Source organism: Martes martes (assembly GCF_963455335.1).
Source record: "Martes martes genome assembly, chromosome: 13".
Classification (NCBI taxonomy): domain Eukaryota; kingdom Metazoa; phylum Chordata; class Mammalia; order Carnivora; family Mustelidae; genus Martes; species Martes martes.
In genome coordinates this window covers 13630505-13647703 of record NC_137901.1, presented here as the reverse complement: position 1 = coordinate 13647703, position 17199 = coordinate 13630505, and the positions used below count along the sequence as shown (strand labels likewise).

At 41.4% G+C, this 17199-nt stretch overlaps 1 protein-coding gene across 1 annotated transcript in view; it reads left to right on the top strand.

Annotated features, from left to right (window-relative positions):
* Window positions 1–17199, top strand: part of PHLPP1 (PH domain and leucine rich repeat protein phosphatase 1) — a 209011-nt gene that overhangs the window by 141773 nt on the left and 50039 nt on the right. Inside the window, exons 5-6 of the mRNA XM_080821150.1 lie at window positions 11137–11283; window positions 11895–12125. Coding sequence (XP_080677276.1) covers window positions 11137–11283; window positions 11895–12125 — 378 coding nt within the window. The remainder of the gene's footprint in view (window positions 1–11136; window positions 11284–11894; window positions 12126–17199) is intronic.

Sequence of the window (17199 nt, the reverse complement as noted above, 5' to 3'; positions counted from 1 at the left end):
GGCAATGTTTACTGAATGAATGGTTAGACTTTTATTATATCTAGTAAACTTTTGGGTACTGGATTTTTTCTGTTAACTATCAGATATACTTGGTTTATTTGAGAAGTGAGCTTAAACTGCTCATGTCTAAGCACATTTTCATGATGTAATTATTCTCTCCAACCTTAGCTTACATTCATTTTCTCCTTTGATAATCTGATATCTGTGATAGAGATGTTATCAAGTTTTCATTTTTATATATCCTTATATGACTCGATTGGGATTTTATCCAAGTATACTTTATGGGTCTTCTGTTTTTCTTTCCTCTGAGAAGACGAGTGGAAATAACGATTTGTTTTCTACTTTTTATATTTTTGTTCTTTATCCTGCTAGTGTGGTGGTTAATATTAAACATCTCTTGAATGATGTTGCAATTGAATTGGCTTTGGGCAGATCTGTTTGTAAGAAAATGAGAAAAAGTAGTCATGGATAAATTGAATAAAGAAACCATTTCATAGGAAAGATAAGTTTAACTGTAACATAATAACATAACGCTTGTTTGTCGTTTCAGTCATTGTATTGCCAGTTTATAAAAGAATCAGAAGACAGATTTATGCTTCTTGTGACTCATTGTTCTCATGAATTTGGTTAGTGCAGGGTTACTGTAGATTACTGTAGATCTAGCGACTACTCTTTCCACATGACTACCATCTTATGATTTGGAGTGGTTTTCTCCCCCCCCCACCCCCCCCCAGGACTTTATTTAGTTATTTGTCAGAGAGCACAAGAGGGGGAGCAACAAGCAGAGGGAGAAGCAGGCTCCCCGCTGAGCAAGGAGCCCACTGTGGGACTTGCTGCGGGGACCCTGGGATCATGACCTGAGCTGAAGGCAGGTGTTTAACTGACTGAGCCATCCAGGTGTCCCTGGAGTGGTTTTCTATATAATGTACTTACTTGATTCATGGGAGCCAGCCACGCATGTCTCCTTCCCCTGACCCCTGTGGGTTGGAGCTCTGTCTTGTTGCCTGTTGTATACATAGGGTTAACTTAGCCTGGGTCTGGCACAAAGTAAGTAACCAATAAGCACCTCCTATTTGAATCATTTAAAAAAGAGGATTAAAATAGAAATGTCTCTCTTTAGGGAATGCTTTAATTTGCATCCCAGCAATATGTCCATTGTAATTGTTGCCAACATGGAGTGTTCTCGATTTCCTTGATTATTATTTTGGAAAAATTATGTCTGTGACTTGTAGCTTTCCTCTACTTATTCTGCAGCAATTCTTAAGAAAATTTTTCTCCAATACAGTTTTATCCAAGATATGCGTGTGTCTATTTTTGTTTTCGAGTCATATGAAAAGGTGATACGCCTGTTTTGCTTGTGCTGAGAGTCATTAATGGTGATTAGGATTAAGATGGAATGGTTTCTGTGTATTTTGGCTCAAGTGCTGAGAAGCTGGTTGTGTGCCAGGTTAGCATTTGTGCATTCGTACGCATGCCGAAACTCCCAGAAGACCCTGGCAGGTGTTCACTGGGTGCGAGGCTGGTGGACTTCGTCCTAAAGGGACAACAGGAAAAATCACTGCACCAAGAAGCGGAGAAGTCACCAACGAGAGATCAATCCCAGGGCAGTAGACTTGGGGGTATGAGAGCTAAACGGAGCTGAGTCATGGTTTCTGAAGAGGAGGCATTCCCTGCAGGTCTGAAGCGGCCTCAGTGACTCAAATGTTTCTCAGGCCGCTGCAGCCGCAGATGCGTCCGAGAGGAACATGGGGTAAAAGATCCTCCTCCTTTCCTTCTGTATCCAGGGAAAGAGCGCCTTTTAAGTCTTTTGCAAATTGTTTTGTTTTCTGACATAAATAGTGTTGCCCTGGTTGCCCTAGGTCATACCTGGGCTAGGCAAAAATATTAAAACATGGCTGTGGGACAAAGTTCACAAACAGTGAAATTCTGTGCTAGAGTCAATTCAGAGTGCAAGGAAGGTAGATTAAGAAGGTGCTGACCGGCGTCTCTTTCACTCACTGGTTTAACTAATGCTTCTCGAGAGAGTGCATTCAGTACACATTTTTTAAAAGTACTTTGATACTCTTTCCAAGATTTATCCTTCTACAGATAAAGGAGACAAGTTACTCTGTCAAATGAATTGTTTAATCGAAGCATTTTATGGGCTCCATGATACCAGCTGGGCTTTTAGGAAGAACCAAAGAGCAGGCATTTGATTTTATAAATTATCCTGGGGAAAAAGAGAAATAAAAAGGAAATGTAGCTTGTTTTTGTTTTTTTTTTTAACTATTTATTTATTTGACAGAGAGACAGAGATCACAAGTAGGCAGAGAGGCAGGCAGAGAGGTGGGTGGGAAGCAGGCTCCCCACCCAGCAGAGAGCGCAATGCGGGGCTCCATCCCAGGACCCTGAGACCATGACCTGAGCTGAAGGCAGGGGCTTTAACCTACTGAGCCACCCAGGTGCCCCTGTAGCTTGTTTTTACCTACGGTTTTCATTCCGTTTTATTTGAACAGTAGTAGGCTTTCTCTTTTTGTTCACTCTTCTCCTGGTATATAAAATTGAATGAATATTGAAAATGATGATTTATTTAATACATGCTGTTGGCATGCTTAACTACTAGACACCACCCCAAGACCCCCCAAAACGGGAGTAGACGGGAGTAGACCTCTACCAAGCTTCACATGTCAGAAGAAAGTGTTAGGTGAAATAAAGATTTGAATGTATGAAATAAAATACATGAATATTGGGATATATGGGAGAACTTTTGTACCATTTTGGGGTGAGGTAAGAGGACCTTCCCAAGCAAGGTGAAAAGTATAGACTCCATCAAGGAAAAGATTGTCAAATTTGAGCAAATAAAAATTAGTGTGTGGCTTAAGTTATCATTAACAGAGTGGGGAAAAATGAAACAGGCTCTGAGTGTCATGTGACACGTAGCAGCCTATGACACTGGGTGTGGCAGTTAATAATGGGGGAGCTCCTACAAGTTATTAAGTTAAAGACAAATAACCCAATAGAAAAACAGGCAAAGGATATGAATGTGTATCCCAAAGAAGATGAACTCCACAAAAAGATACCACGTTTTGCCCATCAGATTGACCACAGTGGAAAGGATGCCAGCATTAAGTGCTCGTGAAAGGAACATAGAAAGGAGCCCTCTCCAACAGGGGTGATTGTGAATTTCTACAACATTTGGTAATTTCATAGTACATATTAAAGTTTAAATTGCACATATTCTTGGGCCCATCAGTTAATACTTTTAGAAAAACAGGTTCGCAATCCCTGACCCAAAACTCTTAAGGCTGTTTGCGTTTCAGATTTCAGAGAGTTTCAGATTATTAAAGATAATATAGAAACATATATAGCACCTCTAGCAGGCTTTGGGGCTCTGTGAGCAGACACATTTATATTTCTAAAGGGAACAAATTCATGTCAGGATATTCACATCAGCACAGGTCAACTTTTGTCACCACATGAATCAGTGAAAAATTTTTAAATTTTCAGAGCCTGTTGGATTTCAGAATTATGGGTTAGTCATTGGGCACCCACAAATACTGCAAAATGAAAACACTGATGCACAAGTGGATAGGCTGAATTATTCCTAACAGCAAAAAACGGCTGGGAGTACTCCTGATGTCAGTGAGTGGAGGGATGGATGGAATCAGTTGGGGTACATTTGTACTCTGCGTTATACAGCCGTCAGAAGAGTGAATTAGACTTTTACCTACTGTCTCCGAAAGATGATTTGTCTGTAGTCAATGAGAAAACAAGTCATAGAAATGTGTGTGGTATAAGCCCATTCAAAAAAGAGGGGGGTTATCTCCTATTTATGCATGCATGTGTTCTCTGGGGGGGAAGAGCTTCGGAAGCCTGTACACCAAACTTGACACTGGTCATCTCAGGAGGGATGGGATTTGGAAGGAAGTAGGAGAGACTCTTAATGTGTTCTTTATACGCTCCTATAGTTCGACTTGTTAAAATGAGCATGTATTATTTTGGTAATCAAATAAAAGCAATCCTCTTAAAGGCTACTGCAGTGGGAATTACAGAGCACTGAGAGCCTGGCGGCTCTCCACTATGGTACGCCCACTCTGAGCCATTAGGGAGCTTGCTTTTCATAATTCATGGAGGGCAGGAGACTAAGCCCAGAGTTAGGCTTACAACTCCAGCCCTCGAGCAGGTCCTTCATTACTTAATATTGGAACCTAATAATTTGCAAAGTGTATTAGTATGTTTCCCCACAGGGAAAAAGCAAGTGAAACATGGACTGTTACTATGAAATGGAAATCCAGTCACCAGGGAATCTTTTTCTAATTGACCCACTTATAGTGAATAATAACTCCAGAAAATAATATTGATTTCTCTCTGTTAGAATCATTGAGTAGAGCAAGTATGGTTTCCTCTTCATGAGCGTAACGTGTAACTCCCATTTAACCACATTTGGAATAGGTTTAAAAACCGGAGTACCTTCGCCATATTGTCATTTATTTTATGGTCAAATTACTATATTTTTATGGAAAGATTACTAAAGATTTAGATGGATCTAAAGCTAATTATTATGTCTCCAAATAATCATCATACTATTTATTTGGTTTTGTTTCCTAAATATCCGTAAAGAACTTTGTCCATTGCATTTTGAGTGTGGGTAGATTGAGTGGTTACATGCTGAAAAAGGAGAAAGATTAATAGCATCTAGGATCATGACAAACCAAGCCCGGTGACCTTCCATCATTTCAAGACACCCCCCCCCCCCCCCCCCCCCGCACCAGGCGATCCTACACTTTGTTATATGGCCCTTAGGATACCTAGTTGGGGAGGGACTTCACAGTTTTTCTTTGTGAACTAAGTTATAATTAGAGTTTTCTGTCATTAGAGATGATCAAGTGTTTAGTTGTTTGCACTTTTCCTTCCTTCCTTTCAAAATTATCTATCTTTTAGAGAGTGCGGGGCATGGGGCATGGTGCAGTCAGGGAGCTGGGCGTGGATCTGGGCGCGAGCTGGATCCCACAACCCTAAGATCATGACCTGAGCCGAAATAGAGAGTTGGAGGCTTAACTGACTGAGCCACCCAGGCACCCCTGACTGCACTTTTTTGTGACACTTAGTATTAAAAAAAGAAAAAAAAAATTGTACCTTGGAACTTTGTGTTGAGACCTGAGTTCCAGAAGCCTACAATGCCCATTATCATTGACTAAATGTTATAATACCACCCATTAGCTTTAAGAATTAACTAAGATTACTGTATTAGACGCTGGATAAATGTTATCTTGATTTTCCCCCTACTTGGAGCTCTGTTATAGAACAAATGGACATGGGCTCCTGGGTGGCCCAGATGGCTAAGCGGCTGCCTTCGGCTCAGGTCACGATCTCAGGGTCCTGGGATTGAGTCCCATTTTGGGCTCTCTGCTCTGTAGGGAGCCTGCTTCTCCCTCTGCCTCTGCCTCCCTGTCTCTGTGTCTCTCATGAATAAATAAATAAAATCTTTAAAAAAAAAAAAAAAAAGAACAAATGGACATGAGTTACAGCTCTTTCATTAAAGCAGATTGCTTGCTCTGCAGAGTGAAGTCAGGCCTCGCAGGTTGCTGGCCGGTTGGTGGGCCCTGGCTTGTGGCTGCATTGCTTTAAATGGAATTGCACATGGTGTTCAAAATATGCATCGTCCTCCTTTGCCCACGGGGCACCACCCTCTGTAGGGGGAGGGGAGGCTGAAAAAAGAGGGCTTTCCATACTCTGCTCTGAGACCACCCTTTGACCTGTGACTTAGGATTATTAGTAATTGGTACCTATTTATATTAAAGTCTCTAGTAAGAAGTCATAAAAGAGCAGGAGAGATGAGAGGTAGTATTGATGTTGAAAGGCGGCGTATTCAGGCTGTATGTGACACACAGTTTCTCTGAGCCTGCTTTCTTTATCTGTGAGCTTGAGAAATGAGAGAAAATGACTTCAAAGGCCCCTTTATTCTCACTTTAGATAACTGAGAAATGAAGAGGATATATCCACTTCAGGTGACTTTTTTAGCCTTGGCACTGTGTGTACGAATATATGAATATACGTGTAACAGATGTTTTAAAAAACAAACTACAGAATTTCCTGTCTTTCTAGCTTCTAAAACATCAAGAAGAATCATTCCTTAGTAACTGCTAATCTGACCATTATAGTTTTTACAATCATCATTAAAGTAATTTTTACTAATCTGAAATTTTAGGATGTTCTGATTGTGTTCTGCATACCTGTTGAATAGCAATGAGGAATTATCTGTAACCTGAGTGAATGTAATGTAGCTTCATTTTAAGGACTTACTTTTAGGGCTTAAGAACTGTATTAGTTAAAAAAAAAAAAAGGAAGTGTAATAGTAGCTTAAAATAAAATTATTTAAAATACTTCACCAAATATGTATTTTTCCAAAGCCAGCCAGTTTTATTTTGGAATCCGAGTCTGGGTACATTTGATAATTTATGGGGTTCACCTATTAGCATGACAGAGGTAAGTGTCTTATCTTATAGGAGACGAGAAATTTCTAGTCTTTTCTTCCCTGTTATCTTGCTCCCTCCTCTGCATTCTTTTTGAATGCAGGTAAAGAGAGGAAAGGTCATCCATTACCCATTCTGATTTCTTATCTCTCTTTTAACTTAAACATTGCATCCAGGTATCTCTTCCCCATTTGAAGACCTGAGAGAAGTAGATTCTAGGTTATCTTCTCCCAAGGACTTTTTGAATTGGCAGAAGCCTGTGATCCGACTGTTTCCGCATCTGTAAAGAAAAAGTGGAACTCTAGGAAGGGGAAGGATTGGAGTCTCCAAAACAAACGAATTTTAATGTGTTCGGACCAAGAACTTGAGTTCTCAGAAACAATTCATGCTTTGTTTGCTAAACAAGTGTACTGAACACTGTGTTCTTTTCTGGGAAGAATTTGGGGGATGGGCTGCACAGGGAGGAATATGAGGGATGTGGGGACTGTGATGAGAAGGAAGGAAAGAAATTTAAGATATTTCTAAATCAGAGTCAGCCCTTCAAATGTACAGGTCTAGGGCAAGAGTTTAAATGGAGACGTTGTACCATATCTAAATATTTAAGTTATAATCAAGCTAATAAACTGTTAAATAAAACGTGTTCTCTCCTCCTACCTTAGCAGATCTAATGACTCACAAGCAGAGGTTCGCGTTTAAAATCGTCCGACCCCTGGGTGTTCCACACTGGATATGGCAGTGTGGGGAAGTCTGGCTGGTGGCCCAAACGTCTTTTTATTTTGTCTCTGGCTCCATCCCTCATGCCACAGGGCTGTGGACACGCTGTCCCAAGTTCTGTCTACACCTAGGGCCTATGGGTGAGGAAGTTGGGCCCAGGGAGGCCCACACAAGCCCTGAAAACATGTTTGGTGTCATTTGGGTAAAGAATTCTGGAAATCTGCTTATTCTTGGTATGGAGAAAATGCGTCTCCATGAAAAAGTATAATGTGAGCCACATGAGTTCATTTTAAATTTTCTGATAAGCCACATTAGAGAAAGTAAGGAAAAACCGTTGAAATTAATTTTAATAATAGATCTTATTTAATGCAGTATATCAAAATTGCTATCTGTTCTAAAAAATTATTAATGAGTTTGCATTCCTTTTCATATTGTTTGAAATCCCTTGTGTATTTATATTTAGAGAACATCTCAGTTCGGACCAGCCCAATTTCAGTTTGGACCAGTCACTGAGGGCTGTTGCTATCTTACTGGACTGTGCAGACTCCTTGTTCGGAGTGGGGGGTGGGGGGCACTTGGCCCCTGGGGCTGGGGGCAGTTCTCGTAATCATAAAGTCTGGTAGTATTTTTATCATTGAATTGATGCAAAGAATAATTGTACTTTTTTATATGTACAGCCTGTGGCCATTTAAAAATGCAAATATATATATACATATATATATACATATATATACATATATATATATATATATACATATATATATACATACACATGAGAGAGCTTTATTTTTGTTTGTTTCTTCTTTTTACTGCTTTTTACTCATTCAGCTTACTCCTGCTTTCCTTTGTTGTCAGGGCTGGTGTGGTTCTAGTAAATTTGTTTGCAAAGGTGAATGTACTACCCACCCCCCCCACCCCCACCCCGCCTCCATGTTATTGACAAATACTTTTCCAAAAGCAGATGCTTTCATTTGCTGTCTTGAGTAAGTCCTGGAGTTGTAATCGGTTCATCTCCACTCTCTTGTGTTGAATAATGTCTGGTAGGTCTTTTTCCTTCCTAGAGGAACTTTTTTTTTCTAAGTTCAGTTTAATTGTGTGCATATTTTTACACTGTGGCCAGTTCTACCAAAGGAGGAATCATATCATATCTAGAAAGTAGGGTACTGTTTTTGTTTGGACTAGAACAGCAGTTTCATCTATTTCAGGATGAAGTTGGCAGATTTAGAAGGACAAAAAAGTTGGCAGATTTAGAAGGACAAAAAAGCTCCCAGTTAAATTTAAATTTCAGAAAAACAACAACAATTTTTTTTTTTTTTTTTTTTTTAGTATAAGTATGTCCCATGCAATATTTGGGACAGACTTTACACTTGAGAAAAAAAAATGTGGTGTTTATTTTCTGTATTTTATCTGGCAACCCTATTTTAAGACTCCTTTACTCTCTCAAAAATTGGGGCCCCGAAGCTGTTTTTATTTATGTGGATTAAATCTTTTGATATTTACAACATTAAAAACTTAAACTGAAAAGCATTTTAATATGTATTCATTTAGAAAAATAACCCATTCTTGGGGCGCCTGGGTGGCTCAGTGGGTTAAAGCCTCTGCCTTCGGCTCAGGTCATGATCCCAGGGTCCTGGGATCGAGCCCCGCATCGGGCTTTCTGCTCAACAGGGAGCCTGCTTCCTCCTCTCTCTCCGCCTGCCTCTCTGCCTACTTGTGATCTGTCAAATAAATAAAAATATTTAAAAAAAAAAATAACCCATTCTTGTTAACATACACATTTTTTATGAAAAGCAACTATTTTAGAAAAGAAAAAAAAAGGTAGAAGAGTGTCATTGTTTTATGTTTTTGCAGATCTTTTCATGTCTGGCCTAATAGAAGATAGATGGATTTCTCTTGTTTCTGCGTCCAGTGTGGTGTGCTCTTGCAAAGAGCAGGTGGAAATCTCCACTGGACACTTGAGAGAGAAGGAGAATGGGAAAGGCAAATGGCACTTAGTATTGTTACAAAAGCAGTTTTGACCTTGGGAATTCTCTGGAGAGGGTCTGAGCGACCTGTTTTAAGTCCTCCAACCCTGCTTTGAGAACCTCTGCACTAGGAATAATACAACCTGTAATTCTAGCTCATGTAGTATAGATAGTGGATGATTTAGTCCGAGTAAAGGATGAGCAGTCTTTGTTTTAAGAAGGCCTAATGACTCACATTGTAAGGTATAATGCAAATTAAAAATGATTATTCAGGTTTAGCAGTTAATGCTGAAGGTTTTGTTTTGTTTAATTTAAAATACTATTAGGTCTACACTTCACCATTTAAGAAAATTACTATTGTAAAAGAAAAATCATAATGCTTTTTTAACCTGTCAAATAGGCCCATTGTCACCTTTCTGTTTAGAATAAACTTTATGTTGCTATTTAAAATAAAGCTTAGGGGCACCTGGGTGGCTCAGTTGCTTAAGCATCCGACTCTTGACCTCGGCTGAGGTCACCCTCACAGGGTCATAACATCAGCCCTGCTTCGGGCTCCTGAGCAAAGAGTCTGCTTGTCCTTCTCTCTCTGCTTATCCCTCTCTTCCTGCTTGTGTGTGTGTATGTTGTCTTTTTCTCTCTTTCAAATAAATAAACTAAATCTTAAAAAATTTTAAAATATAAAGCTTAATTTTTTTATGATAAAATTCAACAGATGGGTCACATGACAATTTCCTTAAAATGCTGATGAGATTGAATTGGATGTATTTTTTTTTTTAAAGATTTTATTTATTTATTTGACAGAGATCACAAGCAGGCAGAGAGGCAGGCAGAGAGAGAAAGGGAAGCAGGCTCCCGGCTGAGCAGAGAGCCCGATGCGGGGCTCGATCCCAGGACCCTGGGATCATGACCCAAGCCGAAGGCAGAGGCTTTAACCCACTGAGCCACCCAGGCACCCCGAATTGGATGTATTTTTAAGATGTATGTGTCTGTTCTAGCCATCGTACATACTGCCCAGTATTTAGGCTCGGTCAGTTTTAAAAAATAATTAGCATAATGCAATAACTAATCTGATTCTCATGTCAAATTAAAAAAAAAGCGGGGGGGGTAGAGGTCAGCAGTAGACCGACAGAGAAGTAAAACACAGAGAAAAGAGCCTTATAAAAAGAAATCAGGAGGCAGTGCTGGTCTGGGAGAAAGACGTAGGTTGAGTTTCGCACTGGAAATCCCGTAGGGTAGCCGGGGAGGCAGGAGGTGGCGTGTGGTGGGTTCACAGAGCAGGAAAACGATTTCCAAGGCAGGCGAGGGAGAGGTAGGAAGGCAGCTGCAAAGCACAGATCTGTGAGAAACATTTAACCACGGAGCGGGGAAGAGAAGTTGAAGAAGGAAAAAGAAAGAAACCTCGGAGGCAACAGTCGGAGAGCGTTGGAAGAGGCTGCGCGAGGAGAAGGTCGTGCCGGTGAAGGGAGAAGAGCTTTCCCAGACCCGGCGTGTGGTTAGCGGTATCAGTGCTGGGTTGAGATTGAGAAATGATCATTGCTTCTTAAATTTGGAACTGTAAGACTTGGTTCCCTGAGAGCGTGTATAGTTCTGATAAATTAATTTTTTATTTCAGGTTTGTATTTGGGGAGAAATGGAGCAGAAAGGTTGTGACGTGTGTGGCTGACACAAATTCGGAAGGGCTGGATCTGCCCGCTCCTGCCCTCCCTCTCCGTGAGCGCATAGTGGTGCGTTCATGACGCTGGCCCCGGGGAAGGCGAACAAAATTACTCCAGCCCAACTCCCATCTTCAAATATTCAATCTCGTTGTAGACTGACAAATTTGTTTGTTTGTAAATGTTTTATATTTTAGGTAAGACACTGGCGTTAGGGTCTGAAGAGGTTCACTCCAGCTCCACGGCTCGTTTCCTCCCCGGCTGCATTGGGTTCGAGTACCTCTGAGGCTGTGCTAAATGATGGGATGTTGCGCGTCTCTGACATTTGTCTTTTCTGTTGTTTCACTGTAACAGGTTCACCAAGTTGAAGAGTCTTAACCTTTCCAATAATCACTTAGGGGACTTCCCATTAGCGGTCTGCAATATTCCGACCCTGACCGAGCTGAACGTGTCCTGCAATGCCCTGCGAGCAGTCCCGGCGGCCGTGGGGGTCATGCACAAGTGCGTACTCCAGCCCCACCGCGCGGTACCCCGCAGAGACCCTGGGAAGCTGCCCTGGGGCCGCGGCCTATGAAATTAGTCAACTTGTTATGCTGGTCATAGAAGTCTTGCCTCTGAAGCGAGAGATCGGGCTCTTCTGGAGAGTTTATTTATTAGCTTTTGTACTCTTTAGGGTCTTGTAAAAAATAAAAATATCCTTGTTTAGAACTGAAGATCCCCACAGATGAGTGTGTCTACCCATGAGATGACATGCTTACTTTCTCATTTTCCGAGTTATGTTGAATTCCAAGACTTAATATTTAAAGTAACAATGGGAGATGGGTATTGGGGCTGATTCAGACTATGTCGTTAGCCCATGTTGTTCCGGTTTATGCCTGTCCAACTTGGGAAAATGGGTCATAGTTCTGGCTTCCAGTAAAAGATTAAGATGCTTATCTCTGATCTTTTCTCTGTGGTGTATTACTGCTTGGGCCCTGCCCTTGTGCATTTTGCAAAAGATAATTCATTTTCCTTTCCTAATAATATGATGTATACTTGGGGAACTTGTCCAGTGATAATAAAAATGTAAAGTCGACACATTCTCTTTATAATTCTTATGTTTTCTTTACTAGCTTACAGACATTCTTGTTGGATGGAAACTTTCTCCAGGCCCTTCCTCCTGAGTTGGAGAACATGCATCAGCTTAGTTATCTTGGTCTTTCTTTCAATGAATTCACTGACATTCCAGAGGTTTTGGAGAAATTGACTGCTGTGGATAAACTTTGTATGTCTGGAAACTGTATGGAGACCCTTAGGCTACAGGCTTTAAGAAAAATGCCTCACATTAAACATGTGGATCTAAGGTAATTATTTTTAAGAAATATATCCCATTTAAGTGGTTGACTTATATTTAGGAGTAGGTTAGAGACCTTTTGGTGATATTCTTCTGCAAGGCAAGCAGGCTGGTTAGTTGGAATTTATGGTGAATGAAAGCCGTATCATTGAGAACAAAGTGGATATTTTATCTCTTTGTCCTCCTTTTCCGTGGCTTGAGATAGGTAACATCATTGAGCATCTCTTCTTTCTTAAATTTTTTTCCCTCCTCGACTTCTGTAATGTAATATGATGTATTCTTTATAATGCTTAAATTGAATTACTTACTTATTTTAATTTCCTATTTTTCTGTCCATGTGGTTCTGCCCTTAGTTTACTGTTCTTTATAAAAATATAAAATTCATAACCTCTCATTAGGCCCCAGTTTGGCCAGACCCTCCACCTTCACACCTCACAAGAGCAAGGAACCTGCATTTTGATTCCCGATCTTGCTAAACTCCAACTAAAACCACCGGCATAGTCTTGCTACATTGAAGATGCTCAGTGATCATCCCTTAGTATGTGAGGTTCAGTTTCAGTTTCTAATATACGAAGAACCAGTACACAAAGGAGGAAGCTCTTCTAAATTTCTCTTTTTTAAGGAAAAAGAAGAGTCTGTCATGGGACTGAGTTCCTGCAAAGCAACATATCAGGCTTAAGCCTTCATACTAATTTGCCCAATTTGATACTTTTTCAACCACCCTAATTCCTCCATTAGCCAGGGGTTGATGACCACATCCTCATGATGTTAAATCTTGTGCAAGATACTTAATTACTCTGCAACTGTGTTCTCATCTCCAAATTATGGTTAGTAACAGAACCTCATTCATAGGGTTTGGGAGGGAATTGAGTTAAAAGCCTCACACTCCCAGTGTGTTTTATGTATCATTCTTATTACCTAATTGAGGACTTTCTTCTCCTCATGGACTCTGCGCTGCTGTCATTCTTGGACTCTACACCTCCCGTTTGTCAAAGGTGGCTCTTTCTTTGCCTTCCTACCCACTTTCCTCTCTGTTGGTAACCCTAGACCCTCACTCAGGCCTGTTGACTTTTATCAGTATAAAAAAGCATCATCTTTTGCTCCTTTTCTTCTGCGTTTATATGTCTAGCCTTGGAAACTCATTTATTCAAGTCCTGCAAAGAACTGTTTTCCTTGGGGCACCTGGGAGACTCGTCGGTTAAACGTAGCCTTCGGCTCAGGTCATGAACTCAGGGTCCTGGGATAGAGCCTCAGGGCTCGATGGGGAGTCTGCTTTTTCCTCTCCCCTCTCTCCCTCTTCTGCAGGCTCATGCTCTCTCCCTCTCTCTCAAATAAATAAATAAATACAATCTTAAAAAAACAAAAGCAAAAAACAAGAATTACTTGGCTTTCCCTTTCCTCAGACCAAAGAAATCATGCCTTTTGCACCTGGGAAAGTGTTGGTTAGCAATTTGCCGACCTAAAATTCTTAATTCGAGAAGTGCAAATGGTAATAGTTTATCTGACTTGGAGAACTTTTTGGACTGTCACAGGAGATGGCATTAAACCCTTTGTTACCTTTCTTGTTAATTTTCTTTCTAAATTGTTAGCATTATTTTTCTCTGAGTTGCTTGGATTTAGAAAACTTTCATATTAAAGCATTTAAGCCATTTTAAATGGAGCCTCCTGGATTTCTAGTTCCAATTGGATCTTTTTAGACGGGCTCGGTGGCAGCACATTTAAATACCACAGTAGACGGGAGCACTCGACACAGTCCGTGATTGTGCCCAGCTCACGTTCCCTCCAGGCCGCTGAGTGGAGGAGGGGAAGATCTGGTCAGATTTGCTTGTAATTCTGACCTAGTATTTTAAATTGAAACTAGTGGGAGGCTTTCAGGGGACTTTCACTTCGTTGCTGCAAAGGGCTAATTTTACTGCATTTTTTTCCTCCTTCAGATGAAAATGTAGTATCAGATTAAAAGTGATCATTTATCATTTTTCTTTTCATTTTATTCTTTTTCCCATCTCTGCTTTCTTTGACTCTGATAGTATGTTCTCTGTGGCATCCTTGATAACTCCTCTTTCCTCTCAGTCCAAACTGTGCGCATTACCTACACCCGTCCCTGATCGCTTGTTACTGCCTTGGTGGTCGTCGGTGCCCTCAGGGCTTCATCATTTACCTTCTGTCTCCATGTTGATTATTCCCTAGTCTTTCTCTAACCCTTACTTCTCTTCTCGGGACTAATGCCACTTCAGGTGCCTGCTGGGTAGTTTCACCTTGGTTTCCCCCACTGGCACACGTAACCACACCCTGTGAAACAGTTTAATTCTTTCTTTGTTCGACTACTTCTTCCCCTTGGATTCCTATTTTACCGATAGCAACATCACTTCATTGGCTCTGTAGACACAAAACCCTGGACCCTGTCTGTGGTCTCCCACCACATTCTGTCAGTTCCTGCGTCACAACTAGGTTCTCTCTTTGTCCCTTCCTTTCCCTCTCGCTGCCGCTGTTGTCTTTGGGCCGAGACATCTGTTTCCATTGTGTAGCCTCTCAAGCCAGCACAGTCCTGCCCAGAGCCTGCAGTTCTTTGGCTGGAGGTTCTAAACTTCTCTTACCTGGTTTCAGCCTACTAGCCTGTGAGTCCCTTGGGGATGAGGCTCTAGCTCAGAGCTGCTCAGAGTGTGGTCCTCCGACCTGGGCTGGTAAGCTAACTATTTGTCACTTCTCTACAATGAAATATGTGTAGAAATTGAGACTTAGTGTTTTAGAAACATACAGTGGTTTGACATCGCCGCAGTGTGCAGGTAGACTCATAAAAGCAACTCATCTCGTTGTGCGGGGAATAGACTCGTGTAGTAGTTGGTGAATTCACCTGGGGAGCCGCCTGGGCTGGGCTGTGCCCACATCAGGCTGTGATAGATCAGAAGTCCAGAACAGAGCTCGTTTGCCACAGATGACCGAGAAACACTGTTCTCTATCCTCGTTACCCAGCATAAGCACCTAGTTGGTACTTTCATTGACTAAGCCCCCCTTTGCAGCTCCGCGCATGCCCTGCGCTCCTCTCATTCGGGGCTGCTCTGCCCTCGCTCATGCACTGCTCTCTTTGCCCATTTGAATCTCTTACATCCCGCCTACCCTGGGCATTCAGATGAGGTGCCCCCCCCCCCGCATTGCATCTTCTTTGACCATTCTCTGTGTGTGTATGTCAGTTACGACACTTGTCACGTACTTGTGGTCTTGGTATTTTAAAGCGTATGTGATTTTCCTCACTAACGTCCGAAGTCTGTGCACAGACGCCTTGTTTTCTTCGTCTCTCACTGACGCAAAGCCACGGGTCACTGTCCTGATCATCACCCGCCTTCCGTTGTTTGCATACTGTGGGCGCGTCCTTCATTCGATTTTCTCGGCTGCCTTGTTGGACACGGAAGGTGTTATTCCATTTTACAGATTAGGCTTGGGCTTAACCAGGACATTAGGTGACTTTGTTCAAGGTCCTGTGCAAGGTGACGAGCCGCAGACTGGCACGAGAGCATAATGCTGCCTCGTACGGCCCATCTGTACACAGGAAACCCCAGCGCCTGCTTATGAAATCAGTAAAATGGCTGCGCTAACTGGGAATTATTGGAAGGAGACTTGAATCACATTTTGCCTCTTTCAAAGTTCATCCTAAATAGTTACATTATGGTTTGAGCCTGAACACTTCTGAATTTGAATCCTGATAAGACTTGGCAATTTAAACTGAACAGTTCCCTTTCATTATAGATTTTCTTTTGTCTCCTCATTAGATGAACCCTTTAATTATTTTAGTGTTAACACAGTGAAATTGCAGGAGGGAGCGATTTCGAATGAAGAGGATAATGCCACATTATGAGAATTACTTACAGTGTAAAGTAAGAAGAACATGGGACTTTTTTTTTTCAATTTCTATAGTCTGTTGTATCCAAAATGAGATTTTTTTTAACTTTTAAGTTTTGTTTTTTGTTTTTTTTTTTTTTTTTTGAAGATCTACTTATTTTAAAAAGAGCCATGTGCACTAGCTGGGGGAGAGGCTGAGGGAGAGAGAGAGAATCTCAAGGAGGCTCCGCACGGAGCATGGAGCCTGACTCAGGGCCCAGCCTCACGACCCTGAGATCGTGACACTGAGATCACGACTTGAGCTGAAACCAAGAGTCCGACGCTTAACCAACTGAGCCACTCAGGAGCCCCTAAAATGAGATTTTTAAAAAAAGATTCTGTGTACATATTCTAGTAATCTAGTGAGCATTTGGAAATAGGCAAATTGCTGGGTTGAGGCCAGTTTTTAAATCTTACAACCTGGAATAAAAAAAGAAAAAAAAAACCCTTTTGGGGACATTTAAAGAAGCCATATGCTCTGCATACGGACTGACAAATGCTCACTCTTTGTTATCTGCCCCTGATCCTTGTGATTCAGTGACTTTATGGTATTGCTATTACTAATTCAGTTGCCATCATTTTATGTTTTTCAGCGACCATTATTTTATTTTTCAAAGGGCAGGAATTCACAACTGAGAACCTTTAGCTTTTTCCTAAGCTCCAGCCATCCTATTAATGCTCTTCTGACCAAGTGCATTATCTCAGCACTTGTTGGCTCTGTAATGACAAGTACAGAGTTGGTACTGTTTGCTTGTAAAGGAGTTGGGGGTAGCCTAGCAGACTAGGAGTCGAGATTTTCATCTACTTTTCTCCCCTTTAGAGTTAAGTGTGTCTTCCTTCTGTTGGTTCCTAGTCCTCATTACTACTCAGTTGTCTTCTCGGCAGCCCGCCCACAGCACCTTCAGTCTGTTCCAACTAGTTCTCGTGGCCGAGGTTCTGCCAGTTTTCCCCCGTGCCTTGCTCTGTCCTAGATTTGTTGGTCCCATTGTTTGGGCCTTTGTTTTGTAATTTCTCAGCAAATCCTAGATGCCAGAGTATTTTCTGTGCTTTGTTCTTTCAAGCAGTGTTTTATTTTTTAAATTTATTTATTTATTTTGTGGAGCCCACCATGGGGCTTGAACTCCCGACCCTAAAATCAAAGACCTAAGCTGAGATCAAGAGTCGGACAGTTAACTGACTGAGTCACGCAGGCGCCCTCAAGCAGTATTTTA